Here is a 19,918-nt window from a genome sequence, read left to right on the forward strand (position 1 = left end):
TAAAAACCAAGTATCGGTCGGTCGGTCGGTCGATTTCTTTGAAGTTAGTGAGTTACAATAATCCAATTCCACTTTTTCTCCCATAATACTTCCTCTCTTGATTGTCAGTTCCAATTTTAGTTGAATTTAATCGCTAAATTTTAAAGGCGTAAATAGTTCCTAAATTTCGGCATTTTTTCTGCTATATAAAAGTCTGTCTAGGAGGGATTTCTCAGGACCAAATCAGGCATGGCGTTATGTGTGACACCACATCATTATGACGTCAAGCTAGGTAGGATCTGAATAGAAAATCCTGGAAGACTCCCGTGATCGAAGATACAGAAGTGCATTCGCACCCTATCAACGCCTGTAAAAAATAAGTTAAAAATTAGCGCAAACTTATGCTTGGAATTTATTACGAAAAAACCTTTGTTAAAACAGACTGAAAATACAAATTATCTGTAGGGGAAGAGAACGAATTTTCCTCAGAAGAAGAACAGGTTTGTATATACAATTACATTGTCATTTTTTATTTTTTTTTATTCCTGTAAACTCCCAGTGGAGCATAGGGCCGCAACAACACCTCGCCAACGGAAGGTGTTGTTGCAGTTACTTGTAGCAGGTTGGTTTTTACGGGGTGGAGTTGCTAGCCCCGCGCCCAACCCTCCTCCTTTCTCATCCTGGACTTTGGACCAGGCAAAGGCGGAGGTTGGCATGTTTGGTGTGACGGGGATTCGAACCCGCGACCCTCAGATTACTACCACCTGGCCATGCCGGGCCATTACATGGTCATAGTATGTTTTAATCTTTCATCCAAAGCCACCAATATGTAACATGTTTGCTCAGTTTTATGTAGTGGATTCAGGAGCAATGTATAATGTGTTCCTTGGAAAGGAAATTTTATGTCTTTTATTTATTTACTTTGCATATTGTCCGTTTTATACGGGATAGTTTTGGTTTTCCAGCAGTTTCCCGTAATTTCTGACGAGCTTTTACCCTATTTGTAATATAATTACAACTGAGAGATAATACTTGCTGCCATTGTAATATACCTGCAGCTGAGTAATATTTGCTATCATTGTAATATACTTACGATTGAGTGTTGATTTCTATCATTCTAAATAGGAATTTCTTATTTTTGGTGAAATATTGTGTTCTCTGATAAAGGATTCGATTTTCTTATAAACCGTAAGAAAACGTATAGATCACGACTCATCCCAAACGTTGTTGACAAGATTACTTACTTCACCTCATCACGAATATCCAATCTAGCTCAGGAAATGCCAACGGCATGACGTATAAAACTCTGTTGATAGATCTCGACTTTTTTCTTCTCTTCCAAGATTAGATTTCTGTACGTCCAACTAGATAAGGTGTCGCTGTGCGTTGCTGCAATCTTTCTGGTGCTAACTAATAAATTAAGAAAAAAATTACTTGAATAAGTTTCTAAGGGAGTTGTTGGTGTTCTGTTTAAACTTGGCGCAAGAAAAAGTATTACGCTCATTATAAGAAATTGCACTTACGACATATATCACGATCAGAAAAGGGAAGCAATAAGAAGTTTGCCAATTCAGGTACCCTAATAGAACATTAAATCACACAAGATCTGAGTAATAAATAATACAGTGACCTGCTCTGACTGACATATGGTGAGTAGACATATATACATAGACATATATCGCCACCAGAAAAGGGAAGCAATAAGAATTTTTGCCAATTCAGGTATCCAAGATCTGAGTAATAAATAATAGTGACCTGCTCTGACTGACATATGGTGAGTAGACATATATACATAGACATATATCTCCACCAGAAAAGGGAAGCAATAGGAAATTTTGCCAATTCAGGTACCCTAATAGAACATTAAATCACACAAGATCTGAGTAATAAATAATAGTGACCTGCTCTGACTGAAATATGGTGAGTAGACATATATACATAGACATATATCGCCACCAGAAAAGGGAAGCAATAGGAATTTTTGCCAATTCAGGTACCCTTATAGAACATTAAATCACACAAGGTCTGAGTAATAAATAATACAGTGACCTGCTCTGACTGACATATGGTGAGTAGACATATATACTCATCTAATATTATGTGCAACATATTCCAAGCTACGATGTCAATAATAATAAAATAACACAGCATATTACAAGTAATTGAGCACGATGAATAAGTAATACGTTGCCATATTACTGATGATAATCAAGTAATCAAGAAAAATAAATTAAGTAATACACGACGTAATATTGGTGATAATTAATTCAGTACAGTAAATTTTAAGCGAGAGGAAATCCTCAATAGCCGCGGCACATAAAATTCTTTTGGGCAGGATTAGAATAAATTAATTTATTAGACCTTTTTTTTCTTTTTATTAACTATATTTTTGTACTTGATAAAAACTCGGAGAATTCTATGAGCCACTAATCCGTGGCTAAAAATAATATGACATATTACTGAAGCTAATCAAACAATTAAGTAAAGTAAATAATACGATGTCGTATTATTGATAATAATTAAGAAATTCAGTGCAGTAAATCAAGTAATACGTGACGTAACATTGGTGATAATCAGCTGATTCAGTACAATAAATTAATTAATACAATGTGTTAATTCGGATAAGAATGTAGGTATTATATATAATTAAAATCAATAACATATGAAGTGATTTTGTTAAGAGATAAACCTGCAATTCAATAGGTCAATGCAATTTTTATAAAACATCGCATGTTCATTAAGTGAGCTCAATTAACGTATTATACATATTTATTACGATATCCATTTTCATATGTTATTTAAGTAACAAGCGCGTACTACCTTTAATGAAGCGAACAGCATATTGTTTGAAAGTGTAACTTTTTGTTTTTTACTCACACATCTATGAATATGTTGTAGATGCATCATTGAGTGTTCATCGTCGTAAATTTATTTTTATATGGCACGGAAGTTTTTTATTTGAATAAATTACAACCTTGGATAAATATATTACGGATATTTTCTTTCTATGTTACAAAGAAATAATAAAACGTTTAATGGCATTTCAACAAATCCAATTTTGTGATTATGTCTATTCAATATGAATCTTGTTTTACGCTTTGATGGATCTTGAATTTTTAAGTGATGTATAGTAACTCAAATTGAATCATAATTTACTACAAAATGTTAATATTACTACATAACAGTAATATTCATGTGCTAATACAGCGACGTATCGCGCAGATGGGAGCCGTGACGCTGTGGATGACATATTAAGCACTTATATATCTGACTTACGGCTAATTCCTGACCATTTGACGTTTATTGCCGATGCGGGTGAACTTAATAGCTGAAATGGGATGTTATAGACATATCCAAATAAGGATATTTGTATAGTAGCATGACTGTTAAGCGATGTAACCCCAAAGGACAGTATATTTCGTGAAGGAACTTTCCAGTGTCACCTATAGAGGTGGAAATTCTTGCACAACAGAGTGCTTAGGATAACAGCAGGTTCGATAGCTAAACAAAAACCAATTTAGAGCAAATCCTTTAATCACAAAGCGAAAGCGATGGTTATTCAAGAGAATTATTTGGCCCAAAACAAACGATTGCGCTGAAACTGGACGTATATGCTGGTATCGTTAACAAGACGATAAACAAATACTATAAGATGAAGACAACTCACAAGCCTGGTAGTTCGTAAAAACTACCATCTACATATCAAAATCAACGGATGCTTTCGTGAAAAAGATGGCCAAGGAAATTAGAATTACAGCGATTCCAGTCAACAACATATATATATCAAAACTCTCCATGCAGTTCCAATAGACGTTTATACCTTTGGATAGCTTAAACACGGCCTTGGAAGCCGATATCGATGTATGAATGGAAAGTGTGGTTTAAGGTTGACCTCGCCGTTCTTTGAGGTGTCGTAATCATGCCCACCAGAATGAATACGGAAAAGTAGTTCCAAGGGATGTATGGGATCTGAAACATCGTTTTTATAACAGGTGATTAACGCACAGTATTAATGTAGTCTGGATTTTTAACCTTTAGGAGGTTTAAGGTTTATAATATTATATAAAAAAAATCCGCTATTCTTGCGTACAAGAGAATATTTGACCGAATATTAGATCATGGTTCGTAGTCCACGAATTAAACTTTTGTTGTGCGTGACAAAATATTATTAGCTTTATGATAAATATTCCCTCACAACGAGTTTCATAAATATATCGTAACTAAAAGGCACTTTAAAGACATTGTAGTAACGATAACAATGAGAAAACATTTGAGAGAATCAAGCGTATCAGGTATTCATTTTCCACTGACCTTAAACTCTCTTCTCATGCATATAAAAACTAACATAAATCAGGCACTAATGAATTACCTCAGTTTCAAACAGCACTTTTCATCATCTTGTCGACAGATATTATAAATATGGAAACAATCGATATGAATACCTTGTTTCTTACAAACTGAGGAATACAAGGCTATTGGTGAAATCTAATATACTATATTTTTGTAGTATTATTTGATAATTTGATAACTGAAGTAATTAGTTCCTTAACGAAACCTAATATTTAACTAAATCTTTTATGGAAATTATGATACTATATAAATCAGAATAAATATTTTTTCGTCAAATAGTGATTTTTATTTCTTGTAAAACAAGCATAAGTTAAAATCAACGTATATGGAATATATATTTCTTAAAAACGTCTAGTTTTGGAATAGAACACATGGAAGTATTTCGGTTGAATTGAAATAAAATGTAAAAAACAAGAATGTACATCGTATTGAATAGGACTCAATTGTAAGAGAACTAGGTAAAGACTTGAGCGTACAATGTATTAGATAGGACTAAAGTGTAAGAGACGTAGGTAAAGAATGAAGCGTGCAGTGTATTGGATAGGACTAAAGTGTAAGAGACGTAGGTAAACACTGAAGCGTACAATGTATTGGATAGGACTAAAAGGTAGGAGACGTAGGTAAACACTGAAGCGTACAATGTATTGGATAGGACTAAAGTGTAAGAGACGTAGGTAAAGACTGGAGCGTACAATGTATTCGATAGGACTAAAATGTAAGAGACATAAGTAAAGACTGAAGCGTGCAGTGTATTGGATAGGACTAAATAATAGGAGACGTAGGTAAAGACTGAAGCTTGCAATGTATTGGATAGGACTAAAGTGTAAGAGACTTTGGTAAAGACTGGAGCGTACAATGTATTGATTTAGACTAAAGTGTAAGAGACGTAGGTAAAGTCTGAAGCGCACAATGTATTCGATAGGACTAAAGTGTAAGGGACGTCGGTAAAGACTGAAGCGTACGATGTATTGGATAGGACTAAATTATAAGAGACGTAGGTAAAGACTGAAACGTGCAAAGTATTGGATATGATTAAAGTGTAAGAGACGTAGGTAAAGACTGGAGCGTACAATGTATTCGATAGGACTAAAATGTAAGAGACGTAAGTAAAGACTGAAGCGTGCAATGTATTGGATAGGACTAAATGGTAGGAGACGTAGGTAAAGACTGAAGCTTGCAATGTATTGGATAGGACTAAAGTGTAAGAGACTTTGGTAAAGACTGGAGCGTACAATGTATTGATTTAGACTAAAGTTTAAGAGACGTAGGTAAAGTCTGAAGCGCACAATGTATTCGATAGGACTAAAGTGTAAGGAACGTCGGTAAAGACTGAAGCGTACGATGTATTGGATAGGACTAAATTATAAGAGACGTTAGGTAAAGACTGAAACGTGCAAAGTATTGGATATGATTAAAGTATAAGAGACGTAGATAAAGACTGGAGCGTACAACGAATTGAATAGAATTAAAATGTACGAAACGTAGGTAAAGACTGCAGCGTACAATATATTGGATAGGACTAAATTGTAAGAGACCTAGGTAAAGACTGGGGCGTACAATGTATTGATTTAGACTAAAGTGTAAGAGACGTAGGTAAAGACTGAAGCGTGCAATGTATTGGATAGGACTAAAAGGTAGGAGACGTAGGTAAAGACTGAAGCGTACAATGTACTGGTTAGGACTAAAGTGTAAGAGACGTGGGTAAAGACTGAAGCGTGCAATATATTCGATAGGACTAAAGAGTAAGAGACGTAGGTAAAGACTGAAGCGTGCAATATATTCGATAGGACTAAAGTGTAAGAAACTTCGGTAAAGACTGGAGCGTTCAAAAAATTAAGTATATGACAAGTGGTTCTAAATAAAGATTAAAATAATTAGTTAGGAGACGAAGTTTATAACGTTAGTTTCGAGTTTAAGGAACACAACATGTTAATTTTGATGTAAGGGCTAATCTTAGGACCTTAATTAACTGAGTTGTGATAAATTGTTCAACAACTATCTTGAAACCAAAGTGTATTACGTTTGCTTCTGGATCAATGAAAATATTATATTTGTTTTGAACTAATATAAAGGCAAAACATTTTGTTCTAGGTTAAGGTTTACTAAATATAGATCAGGACTAGAAGGTGGACAAGTGTTTTTATATTATAATACACGATATGTAGGTTAAGACCAAAAGTAGAATGAATAGTTTTAGACTAGGGTATATGGCATGAGGATCATGAATAAACAAGTGGTTCCAAATTATATGGCATGTAGATCATGAATAAACGATGGCACAAATGGTTCTAAACTAAAATATATAATCATGTAGATTATGTATAAATGACAGCACAAGTGGTTGTAAGGTGCAGTATACGATATGCTCATAAAGTCTAAACCATAGGACATGTAGTTCTGGTGTATTACATATTATTCAAATATTTGTAAGTCTGTACTTCATTTATTATTTACATTAAGACGTTACTAGTCCTGATGAGGACAAACTCAAGTATTCTAGAAAGCAGATTCTCTATTGTAAGTGAAGTAGGCCATTACGGTACGATATTCTGTAGTATGTTGTTCTGGACGAAAGTGTATATCATTTTCGTCTGTACTAAGTCGTACTATACTGATTGGCTTTGGACAAACATGTTCATTATGCGATTTTGGAAAAGTCTGAAATTCAAGAAAAGATTATTTCTCAACTTAAACTAAGAATAACAAACGAAGCTATGAATAAAGACAATTCTCGAGAAAATGCTATCGTTTGTTCGTTTATAATTGTTACGCAAAGCTATACAAGTGTTATCTCCGCCTAGCAGTCCTCAGTTTTAAACTGATAGACTGGGGGATGACAACTAGTCAAAGGCACCAACACCATCTCTTGGGCTACTTTTGTCTGACTGAATAGTGGGATTTGTCCATCGTTGTTATAACAAAGTGCAGATAGTGTTTTTTGTTTTGTTTTTGCAACAAACCAAAGACTTGAACCATAATTTCTCGGATCCATAATTGATTTCATCTCGGTTATGAAATGCGAATTTAGGTTTTCCTTAGATTTTGTTTCTATTTTCCGGTGACCTGGAAAACGAGCATTAATGTCTTAGAATTTGAACTATGTATAAAACTTTTCTTGGCCACTATAGTCAACCACCTCCTATTTGGGTGTTAAAAGGAGTTTAGTTCTTCCTGTAAAAATAAAGTATTTAATTATGTTAATTTTATATATTTATGTGGTGATGAGATAAAATAGTTTCTTGACCTTTGTAAACAAATACAAGAATATTGTGTTTTCTACACGTTGGTAATGTAATTATTTCCTCTCTAAAAATACAAACCTCAGTTTTAGTGGTTTTGTTTAACTATGCAGATTATGTAATAAAAAGATATTTGCTCAAATTATAGAATAGTTTTTTTTACTCGTGTCTTGATCTAATAAGGAGTTACTTAGCTTCCGTAAAACAACAAATCTGTTCTGTTGGTTTATTACCTCAAACGAACAATGTAACAAGAAATTACATCCTCACTGTATAAACATACATTTCAATTTCTATTACGTTTATTTACCTGTGCGTTTGATGTAATAAAGAGTTACTTAATCCTTTTTGGAGCGTCAAACAAATGGCACCGTCTAGCATTCCTTCACTATAGCAAGTATTGCTACTAACAGATTGTTTGGGAAGGGGTAGTCAATTTCCAAAGATTATTGGTATTTCAATATTGTGAAATTATTGAACTGTACAAACATAAGTGGTAGATTTTTTCTTGTCATTGAACTTCGCTTATATTACTTATTGTTTGCAACTTAACCCAAATGATAATTGTTTGATAAGCCCTTGTTTCGGTACTTCATAAACTAGATGGTTAAAACATCATTTTCAATTAAATATCGAAGGTTTTATTTAGGAAACTCTTCCAGAAGTACATTTAATAAGTACTTAAATATCTCAAACCGCTTATGATTCAACATATAGAGTCAGATTTTTTAGAAACTTGGAGTAAATTCGTAGTTTTTCTATATAAAATTGAACTGTGAGGGATTTGATTCGATTGCATGTTTTAATGATGTTGTGGGTTTTGTGATTTGTAATTTCTGTGTAGCAGAAACATCTCTATAGGATATGAAGTGTTCTACGTTCTTAATGAAATTCCACACGGTATACTTAATTGAAATTCAAGACAAAATGTCTTGTTTAACTATGCAAGGAATCGTTTTAGTGAAATTTGAAACACATATGTTGAGAAACAAAGATTATAAATCATATTCTCAAGAGATGCATATTTTAAATGTTGAATTACTCTGTCTATTGATCACATATGATAGATATTAATTTGCTTCACCATCTACAACAGTGAGCTTGACACAGAACCAGGCCCACATTAATTAAACTATTCATTGCTAAGTGAATCTAAGAATACACTAATTATATCTGTCATCAAAAACAACTAGGAACAAAATTAATGCATCCAGCATTCCATAATAAAACCATGTCAGTGTATATTAGCTATGATTATCTGCCTGAAAAAGATCCAAATACTTATTGCTTATATTCATCGTCGCCAAAGAATAATCATAGCTGGTAATTCTATTGGTTATAAATCAAACTGGATGCTTATCATTTACATCCTTCATTCCAAAACAAACATGCTACTCCACGTTAAACACAGCTATCACGCTGAAACAGAACTAGATACCCATTTTTACATTCTTCATCCCAAAACAAACATGGTACTCCACATTAAATACAGCTATCACTTTGAAATAACACTAGATATCCATCATTTATATCCTTCATTCCCAAAACAAACATACTACTAGATATTAAACACAGCTATCACTCTGAAACAGAACTAGATACCCATTTTTACATTATTTAACCCAAAATAAACATGCCCATAAAGATTATTTACGACAATTATTAGTCTGAAACAGAACCATATATCCATTATTTACTGTCATCATCGTAAAACAGGACCATGTGTATCATAGCAAGGCTTCTCTGTCCAAACATTCCGTTTATATATATGAGTAAAGTTCATGAGTTGGCACAAAATCTAGTAAACGTTAGTTACGTTCGTTTGCCCCTAATCAGGTACACATAATTACATTTATCAGTTAAAACCAGAATCATTTATATGCTAATTTAGTCCTTCAGCTATAAATAGACTTTCGTTCATACTATTTATATTTTTACCAAATTATGGCTAAGGGTTAATCAATTACAAATACAACCACGTACATATTAGCTGCTTCCGTCAGACACCAATTAATTACGTTCTTTAGTTGTTGTGAAACCTTAATTACGAGTGTTATCTCGATATAAAACCAAATACTGAAATATTACAGCACTTAACAGCTCGATATATTACCAGTTTACACGATAATTTTGTCCATCAGATCCAAAGACAATTATGCACCCTATGGTTATGTTTAACTTAAAACACAACAAATCGCATGTATGCGTTCGTCGACCTGATAAAAATCAGACGTACATGAATTGCATCCATTACCTAAAGATTTTATATTTACAAACATGATGTTGTGGATAGTAAATTATTTTCTGTTACCCTCTATGAATCTATTAACTTTTTAGCAATGCGTTCATAATATGGTTTGTTTTCTTGTTGAATTTCGTGCAAAGCTACTCGAGGGTATCTGCGATAGCCATCTTCATTTTGGAAGTGATAGAATAGAGGGAAGGCAGCTTGTCAACATCATCCACCGCCAACTTTTGGGATCGTTTTTTTACCAACTAATGGTGAGACATGCTGGCACATTATAACGGTGAGCATGTTCGATGTTTGCGAGTCGGTTGCCTTAGCCATCATGTCACAGAATATAGTAGTTTATCAATGTATATGGCAGAACTGCAAGTAATAAACGTAAGCTAGTACAAGCTTTACCTTTGGTTAGTTTATTTTATCTGGACAAAATGAACGTGGATACAGTTACAGTAGAAGTAAGTTTGTTTATTTTAGAACTTTCGAGAAAACCTATGACACATGAGATATTTGTGCATAACCGTTCTTAATTTTGAACTGATACACTAGATCAAAGGCAACTAGTCAACAGAATCCACCACCAACTCTTGTGTTACTCTTGTCTGACTGAATAGTTGGATTTAACTGTCACTCTTATAGAGCACCCAAAGACCCAAGATTCGAAACGAGTTTTCGCAGCAAAAGTACGCGAATCATGAACTCTTCTCTCGGATTCACAGTCCAGGCAATCTAATTTTTAGTTCACGCCCGGCCCTTCACAGTATGATTAGTTCGTAAAACATAATATAATATTTCCTTATTCATGAACTAGTTATGACTGAACTAGCCTTTCTTTTGAGCCTCACATAGCCTAGTTGTTATGGCGTTCAGCTAATAATCTGTGGGTCGTGGGTTGAATCCCATCACCGAAGATTTATACTTTTTCAGTCTTGAAGGCGTTATCATCTGACAGTCAATCCCACTTTTCGTTTGTAAAGAGTAGCTCAATTGATGGCGGATGGTGTTGAAAATAGATACTTTCCTTTTAATTTATCACTTCTAAATCAGGGAAGGCTAGCGCATATAGCTCGTGAGTTGCTTTTGGACGAATTTTAACAAAACAAAGAAACAATAAAATGGACAGCGGAATAGCACAGAATGAGATTAACACCAAAAGATTATAGATTGCCATCAAATCCAAGGGTTAGTAACTCAGTCACATTCAGGATATTACAGCTTTTCATCTCCTGAAAGGGAGAAAAAATCTTTGCAGCGATTTGTGGGGTTCAAGGGAATGCTGTTTGTTTTTTAATGCTAAAGTACAGAAGTTTAGATATAGTACCTTTATATATATATTTTTTTTACATTAACTTTAGTTCAGTTTACGACTGCAGTATTAACTCAACATCACTTCTTTTGGTGTTACTAATAAAATACAGTTGTTTTTACTATATTAACATATTGTAACTGTTCATTGTAAGCACTGTTTTTTTTAATAGTTTATTATTTATTTAATTGCTGGGTGAGTGTTTAGTCAGAACTTTTATAACAAAACTAGGATAACATTTCTTCGTCGATAACAAATTGATATTCACTTGAGAAATTAGAGCCGTGCAGTCAGTGCAACAGCATGTCGCTTGTAAGAGTTCCTACAGCTGCGAAGGACAGAACCTATTTTCCTACATGCATCTGGAATTGTTACTTTTATTTTTACGTCCAACAAAAACAGTATTAGAAAAGTTAGTAACAAGTAAGTAAGGCGCAGACGGTGGATTTACAGAGGTCGGCATGTTCAGTGGATCGTTAAGCTGTGGATAAAAATAAAACAAAGATTTGGTCTGTTCTTGAGAATTTGCTTCAGAGAAAGATTATGTTTTAATCTAGGTGTCAAGGAGAATTGCTTACCTTAGTTCTCGGAGACTGAGGCTATAAACTTGGAGCTCCGGCTGCTGAAGAATTTAAGTCATGGAATTATTTTTAGGTATCCATAAGGTAAAACATTGGGACATTGAATGGTGACCATTAGCATTAAACATATCTTCGGTTTAAACCTTTAGGATAAAAATTTCTTCGTGGTTTCTTCCTTGCCCAACTTAAATGAACATCATAAATAATGTTATCTGTATCATTTATTTTATTGTCTGCTTTTTCCTAAGTTTAACGCACTATTAAACTGTTTCGGTCATTGAATCGAATTTGTTACCTAAATTTGTTGTCTCATATCATGGGAGGAATTTAATTTTGCTCTGAAGCTTACATTCCTTTTTAACAAAATATGGTTTCATTATTTGCGCAGAGAATTTCGACATGTAGCCAGGAAGTAACAAATACAGCGTAAAATTATTTCTTTTTTGCAGATAGTATTATATAAAACTTTGTAGGATTTTGCACTATGATTATGGTCAACAATGTACCACTAGCAAAATTAATTAGAAAAGGTGATTGTTTTTGTTCAAAATATTTTTTTACATTATTAATACATAAATTTCGCATACTTTGAATCATTGATAATCTTAACAAATATTTCTGTAACCTATGGAATTAACTTCACGTGTTTTTCAACCTAAAACTGTTGATGTTTAGGAGTTTCTAATCTTTAAGTTAGTATTATTTTTATTTCATTATGTCTTATTTAATATTTTGTCACCGGAGTTTGAAACGCGATTATTCGATCGTTAGTTTTCTGAAGAATAACACTGGTTATATTTTTATTTGTTGTGGACTTTAGTTGGCATTGTAACGCTGTGACGATCGAGATTCACCTGTTATTATTGTAAATACTCTACAAAACTACTTTTTTATTATGAATTACTAATTACTATTTTAAACCAACGTCTCGAGTGACAATCCTCTTCTGTCTTAGTGGAGAAAAACCTGACTTTATGTGGGTCCCCTAATGACACAATTTTGTGCTTAACTACAAACAAACAGACTTTATGTGGTCGTGGGGTAACAACCCTGCCATTTAAATAAAATACTAACGTTTAAATCCCGACTAAGTCACATAAAAATTGCTCTTCTCCAAGACTACGTCAGAGATTCGTAACCAATTGGAGGTCGTCAGTAGTATGGTAGGTGGCTTAGTAATTAAAGGTTAACTGTACATACTGTTAACATACGTATTACAATATAAATGTATAATGAGACATAATCAGATGATCTAAAAGGCTTACCGAATTGACACCATTGGTTAACTCAGGTTCTTAATGAAATCCCCATCCACTCTTCTTTTTAACTGGTCTATTTCCATATAGCGCCAAATGTCAGTCTACTTATTTATTTCATTCAGCCATCATTAAAACAAATGAAATTAAATTGTTGGGTTATATTTCACTAACACTGTAGTTTCGTTATTTTGATGTGGTAGGGGTTAATCAAATTTATTACAATCAGCCGAATTCTTTAACTATACTTGATAATTCTCAACATATTTTACCAACTAATAAGGTAAGGTCTATTAATGACAAGATTAAAGAACGATAAATCGAATATTCGAACTAGAAACATATGTAATAGTAAACAGACAATATTAGATAAATCAACAATGCTATTAATTTATCAAAATAAAATACCTTTTATAAAAATGATATTTGTAACCGAGGTTTTCTGTGTAGTATGTCAGTCGACCTGATAAACTCAGTGAAAGTGCACCTAGACTGAGGTGTATTACATCTAACTAGATGTGTTGTAAAGATGTTATTCTTGATGGAAATAATATAGTATAGAACCAATAGAGAAAGATTCGTTCAAATTTATTACCATCCTCATAGTGACGTTTTATCACACCGATTCTAAAATAAAACAAATATTTGTCAGGTCATTCTCTACCAAGAACATGGTGGATTTAGCATAATGAGTAATCTGAATACAATTTAAATAAATGTTATTTTAAACATTGAACTTATTTTCAAATCGCAAATAAATAGAAAAGAACTCATGAACTTTAAAAGCCAGACTTCATACAAATTTCGTGAAAATAATTCTTTATGCATTTAGGCAGAAGCATTGAAAGTAATGTTGCAATATTTCATTTATAACTAGACCAGATCTTTATCAAGCTCTCGTGTACGATAGTGTAGGTACGTAATAATGGTTTTTGGTCAATACAGAAGGTTCAAAATAAATGATCCTACCGTACTTGTTTAAGAAGTTCTGTTAAGGATTTTTAAGAGGCTTGAACTATATTATTTTTGTGATGTTTTCAATTATGTTAACTGTGGAGAATACCATGTATCTCATTATCAACTTTGGATTTGACTGAACCACATTGTGAGGAATATTATATGGACCTGATCACCAACTTTGGTCTAGACAGAGCCAGAGTTGAGCAATAATATACATCTCATTAATAACTATTTTCTAGATTGAACCAGTTTTTGGAGAAAACTACATACTTAATCGCCAACTCTGGTCTAGGCAGAGCCACTCGACATTAATTATATTTTATCTACTATAGCTAATTTTATTGCTTTAACAGATTTATCTCTTTTAAATTTTTAGCATTGAAAGAATTCTTAAGGAAAGTTTCAACATTTCTATTTTTAAGACACAGATAGCCTATGTGGCTTTGCGTCTTTAAACTTCAACTAACAAACCAACCAAAAATACTATTCTTAAATTTCATAAGACGTTCTATACTAGAGCAGAAAATGACCCTAATAAATGCTGCATGAAAGTAATTTATTGTCTGAAGTATCTAATAAGTGCTAAAGAATTAGATCAAATGAAAGTTTTAAACCTTTCCAGAATGACCGTTCAAAATGAAATATAAGAAAACAGAAAAATATTGCCTAGTTAAGTTATTTAGGCTCTTGAAACTTATTTTTGTGGCAATTTTTATAATGCCTTTCTATTTTTTTTCCTTACAAAAATCAGTATATTCAAAAAATTGATCTTGTAATTATAATTACGTTTGTCGTCGAAAATCATCGTGCTTGGGACTAGAAATATAATTCGTTTTGTTGTCATTGCTAGAATTATATATACTTTAAAATAATATTAATATTATTAATTGAATAACACATACAAATGATGTCCACTATAAACGGCAAACGATTTGTATGTAATTTTTGCCAACAAACTATTTACAAGATAATTGGTAATACTTCATAAAACCACCTATAGTGGTTAGAATGGATATTAACACATCTCACTCTACAAATTCTGTTCAACGCAAAGAATGCCGTAAAGAAATTAATGTTCGAAGTTTTTGGTTTAAAAATAAAATTGAATATTCAATGTTTGTATTTTGTAGTTTTCATAAACATCAATCTTTTAAACTTACGGGGCCTTTTTCCCTCAGAACCTTCACGCCTCCTTCCTTCGGACGGTGCCTCCTTACTCCCACCAAGCTGACGTGTGGATCGAGCTTCTGAAGTTTCTTCATTATAAATGTGTTGTTTTTATTCATAGTTCGGACAACAATGGAAGGTACACTTTGGGGAGGTTTCAGAACCTAGCAGATAAAGCCAAGATTAAGGTTCGTACATAAGAAAATTATATATAGTCAAGGGAATCTAGGCGACGAAGCTAAATTGAAGTTGTTAATATAAAATTAAAAGGTAACAGAATTTTTTAAACCAGAATGTAACTAGTACAACCAAGACTATTATAGCAGGTAGAGATAAGGTTATAATTAGTAAACACAATCTAGTAAGTAAGGCCAAAATAATAAGTCAGCATAATATCTAACAAGGGAAATTATATTATAGCTGGCAAACAAAAGCAAGCAATAAAACCAAAATAGTATTTGACAACAGACAAGGTCTGGAGTGTGATTTATTCACGGAATCGATCAGATAGACCCTCATAATATATATTTTAAACATGATGTTTCATATAATTCATTACATTAAAGTTTGTTAAAATTATCTAGCGGACAAAGTAAAAGATGTGTTAACGTAATCTTCGCTTAAATAATACTTGCTAAAACATATTTGTAAATAAAGACAAAGTTTGATTTTATTTATAAACTGCGAATAATGAGATCAAGTTTCTGTGCTGAAATGAGCAATTACTCACTAACAATAAATCTGACGTATGCAGTTAACAGGTGAAACAAAAAAACTGATTTTATCAGAACCTTACTAAAGGAAATTCATGATTTAAATATTATTTTAAGCTCATCTTTATGTTAAACGTGAAGGAAAATATTAATTGTCCGGCTGTTACACATGCCTTTTTTTTAGCTTGTTCTTACCTATAAAGACTTCGATCTTTCAATTTATTAGCGAATTGTACAATATTATAATTACACTTTTCAAAACACTGCCTTCAGAAAACATCTTGTCAAAACATAAATCCTCCATTGCAAAAACACTCAAAAACTGTGGTGTACAAAATAAAAATCGAATTTGTAGAACATAGAATAGTTTCTGCTCGTATTGAGGAACGTGTAAGAGATATAAAAAACTTCAATATTAACACTTCTGCTTACAACAATACATGATATGGACAGAAATCACAATATTCTCTTTAATCATCTCAAAAGTGTAGATAATGTGAAAATACTAAAATGAGAAACATTAAATAAACAGTATCCATTATAGTGGATTACCTCATGGTATTAACTAAGACTTTGGAGACACAATCAATAACAGTTTTTGATTAACAACAATAAAGAATGCTCATAAAAACTAGACTATCATTTAAAAATTAAGCTTTTTTTATTTAGCCATTATTAGTAAATAATATTATATTACACGTAATATTGTTTTCTTTATAAATGTATATTAGTAAATGTATTTATGTATGTATTATTGTTCAAAATTTATATACACAATGTAGAGGTCATTTCGTACGTTTGTATTGTTGTTACCATATTATTATGTAAAACTGCTATATACGTTCTAAGAAAGACCTTGCTAAAATTCCGAACGCTCATAGTCTTGATAAAAAAAGGTTAAATTATATAACTTTGTATTACAGTTCGACAATAAATATTTCCCTTCACAACTCGTTCTGAACATGAATAAGTATTTTAAAACTCGCTCCTGAAAGACTTTCAGAAACAAAGTTTCAGCAATATCTTAGTACTGCATAAATATAAAACTACCAGTATTATTCAGAAAATCATATCTTTTTTTTACCAATTTTTAACATAGAAATTATGGAACCAAACCTAAGTTTTAGTGAAATGTTTGTTTGCTATTTAGCACTTGAGTGTATGGAATTATTACATCTCGCATGCTGCATAAACACGGTTAAATACAAAAGAAACTACACACACATATATTCATGCAAGTTTTCATACAAAGTCTGTTTATTGAAAAATTGAGGAAGCTTATTGTTTAGTGTTGATTTGGCGTCAATTCGCATTCTAATCTAGTGGGAAATCTATGTTTTGGTTTAAGATTTCATTTATATTCACTTTCTTAACTTCTAAAATCAGGTGATATTATAAAGCCAGTATAGATTCTTAGTAATGCACGGAAATGAAAAGTCGATTGACACGTGCTTAATAATTCATCGTCTGTTGCATAGCTTGCAATTTCGATAAAAACGAATAGTCAGTGGATTTGACGATACAGAACAATTGGTGCTATACCTTTGTGTGTTATTCGAATGCTTTGTTGCCATTTTAAAAAACAATTTCTATCTTTTTTCCAGCTCGACGATGTCATCGAATACGAACCTGGCTTTACAGATATCATTCAGCACTTGGAGAAAACGAAAGAATTTTACTGTCGAGTTTTTATTTTGTACGCAAAGTAAGCTTATGCCATGTTAAACTAGTTAAGACTTGAAACTTTAGAATGTAGCTTATTTATATTTAAAGAAAATAGCTCGAAAGACATACTTGTAATACATTTTGCTTTCGTAGCACTTTACTTATATTACAATAAAAATGCAGTACAATAATTTCAAAGGATGATATTTTTATAGATCGTAGAAGGCAGTTGATATAGAACCTGGAACATGTACCGATTAGTTAATACGTTAATAGTTGAAGTAAGTGAACATTTCAAGTCATCCTGAGCGTAAATTTAAATCACAATGTACGTTACGATGCAAAAATAAAATACACTGTTCGCAACGGCTTAAACTTTCCATTAAACTCTAGTAATCAGAGTGGTTAATGTATGTATAGTAGTTATAGTTCAGCCATCAAGACGCTAGTATATAAAGTGGTTAATGTATATATAGCCGTGATAGTTCAGCCATCAAAACGCTAGTTTCAAAGTGGCTAATGCATATATAAAGCACTGATAATTAAGCCATCAAAACGTTAGTTTCAAAGTGTTTAATGCATATAAAGTAGTGATAATTAAGCCATCAAAACGCTAGTATCAAAGTGATGAATGCATATAAAGCAGTGATAATTAAGCCATCAAAACGCTAGTATCAAAGTGATGAATGCATATGAAGCAGTGATAATTAAGCCATCAAAACGCTAGTATCAAAGTGATGAATGCATATGAAGCAGTGATAATTAAGTCACCTAAATGTTAGTAATCAAGCCAAGTAGCACATGTGAAACTGTTGTTAAGCCATCAAAGCGATGGTAGTCAAACTTTTTAGTGTTAGTAAAAGAGTCATAATAAATCATCTCATTTCAGACAGTGATCATATACCTTCAAAATATCATTTAGCTAAACTAGTCATTACTTGTACATAATGGTCATAATGTAATGAAACTTTAGTAACCGAATAGATTAACTCAAGTGAAAGAGTCATTATAAGCGACCAAAAGTTTATAATCAAATTGGTTATGGCATGTGACAAGTGATCATATGCCTCCAAAATGTTAAGTAGTCACTCTAGCTATGGTTTGTTATTTCAGACTGGGTAGCATTTACAATTGCCGTTTACAATTTTTCAGCCTTATAACAAGCTTTTAAATCGAACTTTGATGTTTTCATCCACTATCTAAGACACTACATCATTTTGACCTACTCTTGTGTCCAGTTTCATGAGCGTTTATTAGCACGAAACTACACCATTTTAACCTCCTTTTATGTCCAATTTTAGAGCATTTCTTGAATAGCGTTTTTTTCTCTCGTATCATTATACGTCATGATTTTTGTACCATTAGCCAAACTTAATCTTCATTTGAATATATATTATACTTGAGAAATATATATATTGAATAGTTTCATTTGAGTTTACTTACTGATTATAAGTACTTTTCCAAGTTACAACTTTCAGAGCAAGAAAGAATATTTATTTAAACAGATACAATATTTCGATTGCTGGTGCGACCAATCTCAAGTGTACAGATTTTAACGATAAAGAAGGTTTTTGCGTTGAAAGCAATATTCAAAAATATAGCAATGAGCAAAAAATGTATTTAAATAGGAGAATGGATAGTGGTTACTTCTGTGTGTGCATATAAATATGAGTTAAATAACAGTTTATTTATTTATAGTTAAACACTTGATGAATTTAAACATGGGGAAAATGTTGCGAAAAGAAGTTGGATAAGATAAGGAATATTTGGGGAAATAAAATAAAATTGTGCCTGGTTGTTTGCTAATTGTGGGGTTGTTTGATTTTTACTAATAAGGCTTCTCTGATTTTAATTCTGTTAACGTCAGGTTCGTTTTTTGGTATGTTTAGAAAACTTGAATATGTTATTGGAAGTGAAAAGGGTTTTTTGTGTTCTTTTAACCTAATATTCAGATTATGTCCTGTTTTACCCATGTAAAAATTGGGCAATTGGTACACTAAATTTTATAAATGTTTCGGGATGGTTTGGTTACATAATTATCTTAACATGTGTTGCGTGTTAATATTTTCAGAGTTTCTGTTAGAGATATGCTAATGTGTTATATATAAGGGATGGTGCTAGTGATTATGTTTCCTTCGTTTCTGGAGTGTTTATGAGTATACATATGCTTCTTAAACATGTCCCGTCTGTGTTGTATAATTTCGTTAACAGTTTTTGTACCTACTGTGATAAGGAATTAATTATTATTAGTAAAGCATTGAGGGAAGTGTATAACTTCTTCATCGATGTTTACTGTGGATCATTTAATATATGCTAAATCGAGAAGGCTTTTTAGAGTGCCTAGTTTCTAGTGGATTACATGATTAAAAACCGTTTACGTAATTTCGAAAGGTGGTGCCTGTTTAAAAAAATTCGTCTTCCCTGTAAAAGCTGTAATTTGTTTTTTTTTTTTTTTTT

The 19,918-nt window shown here is 32.4% G+C and overlaps 1 protein-coding gene across 1 annotated transcript in view; it reads left to right on the plus strand.

The window, feature by feature from the left end:
* LOC106457255 (glutamate [NMDA] receptor subunit 1-like) overlaps positions 1-19,918 on the plus strand; it is a gene marked incomplete at its 3' end in the record, with an annotated part of 66,701 nt that overhangs the window by 27,994 nt on the left and 18,789 nt on the right. Inside the window, exons 4-5 of the mRNA XM_022383102.1 lie at positions 15,095-15,271; positions 17,401-17,501. Of these exons, the coding sequence (XP_022238810.1) occupies positions 15,095-15,271; positions 17,401-17,501 (278 nt within the window). The remainder of the gene's footprint in view (positions 1-15,094; positions 15,272-17,400; positions 17,502-19,918) is intronic.

This window comes from Limulus polyphemus, unplaced genomic scaffold (genome assembly GCF_000517525.1).
Source record: "Limulus polyphemus unplaced genomic scaffold, Limulus_polyphemus-2.1.2 Scaffold308, whole genome shotgun sequence".
Taxonomy (NCBI): domain Eukaryota; kingdom Metazoa; phylum Arthropoda; class Merostomata; order Xiphosura; family Limulidae; genus Limulus; species Limulus polyphemus.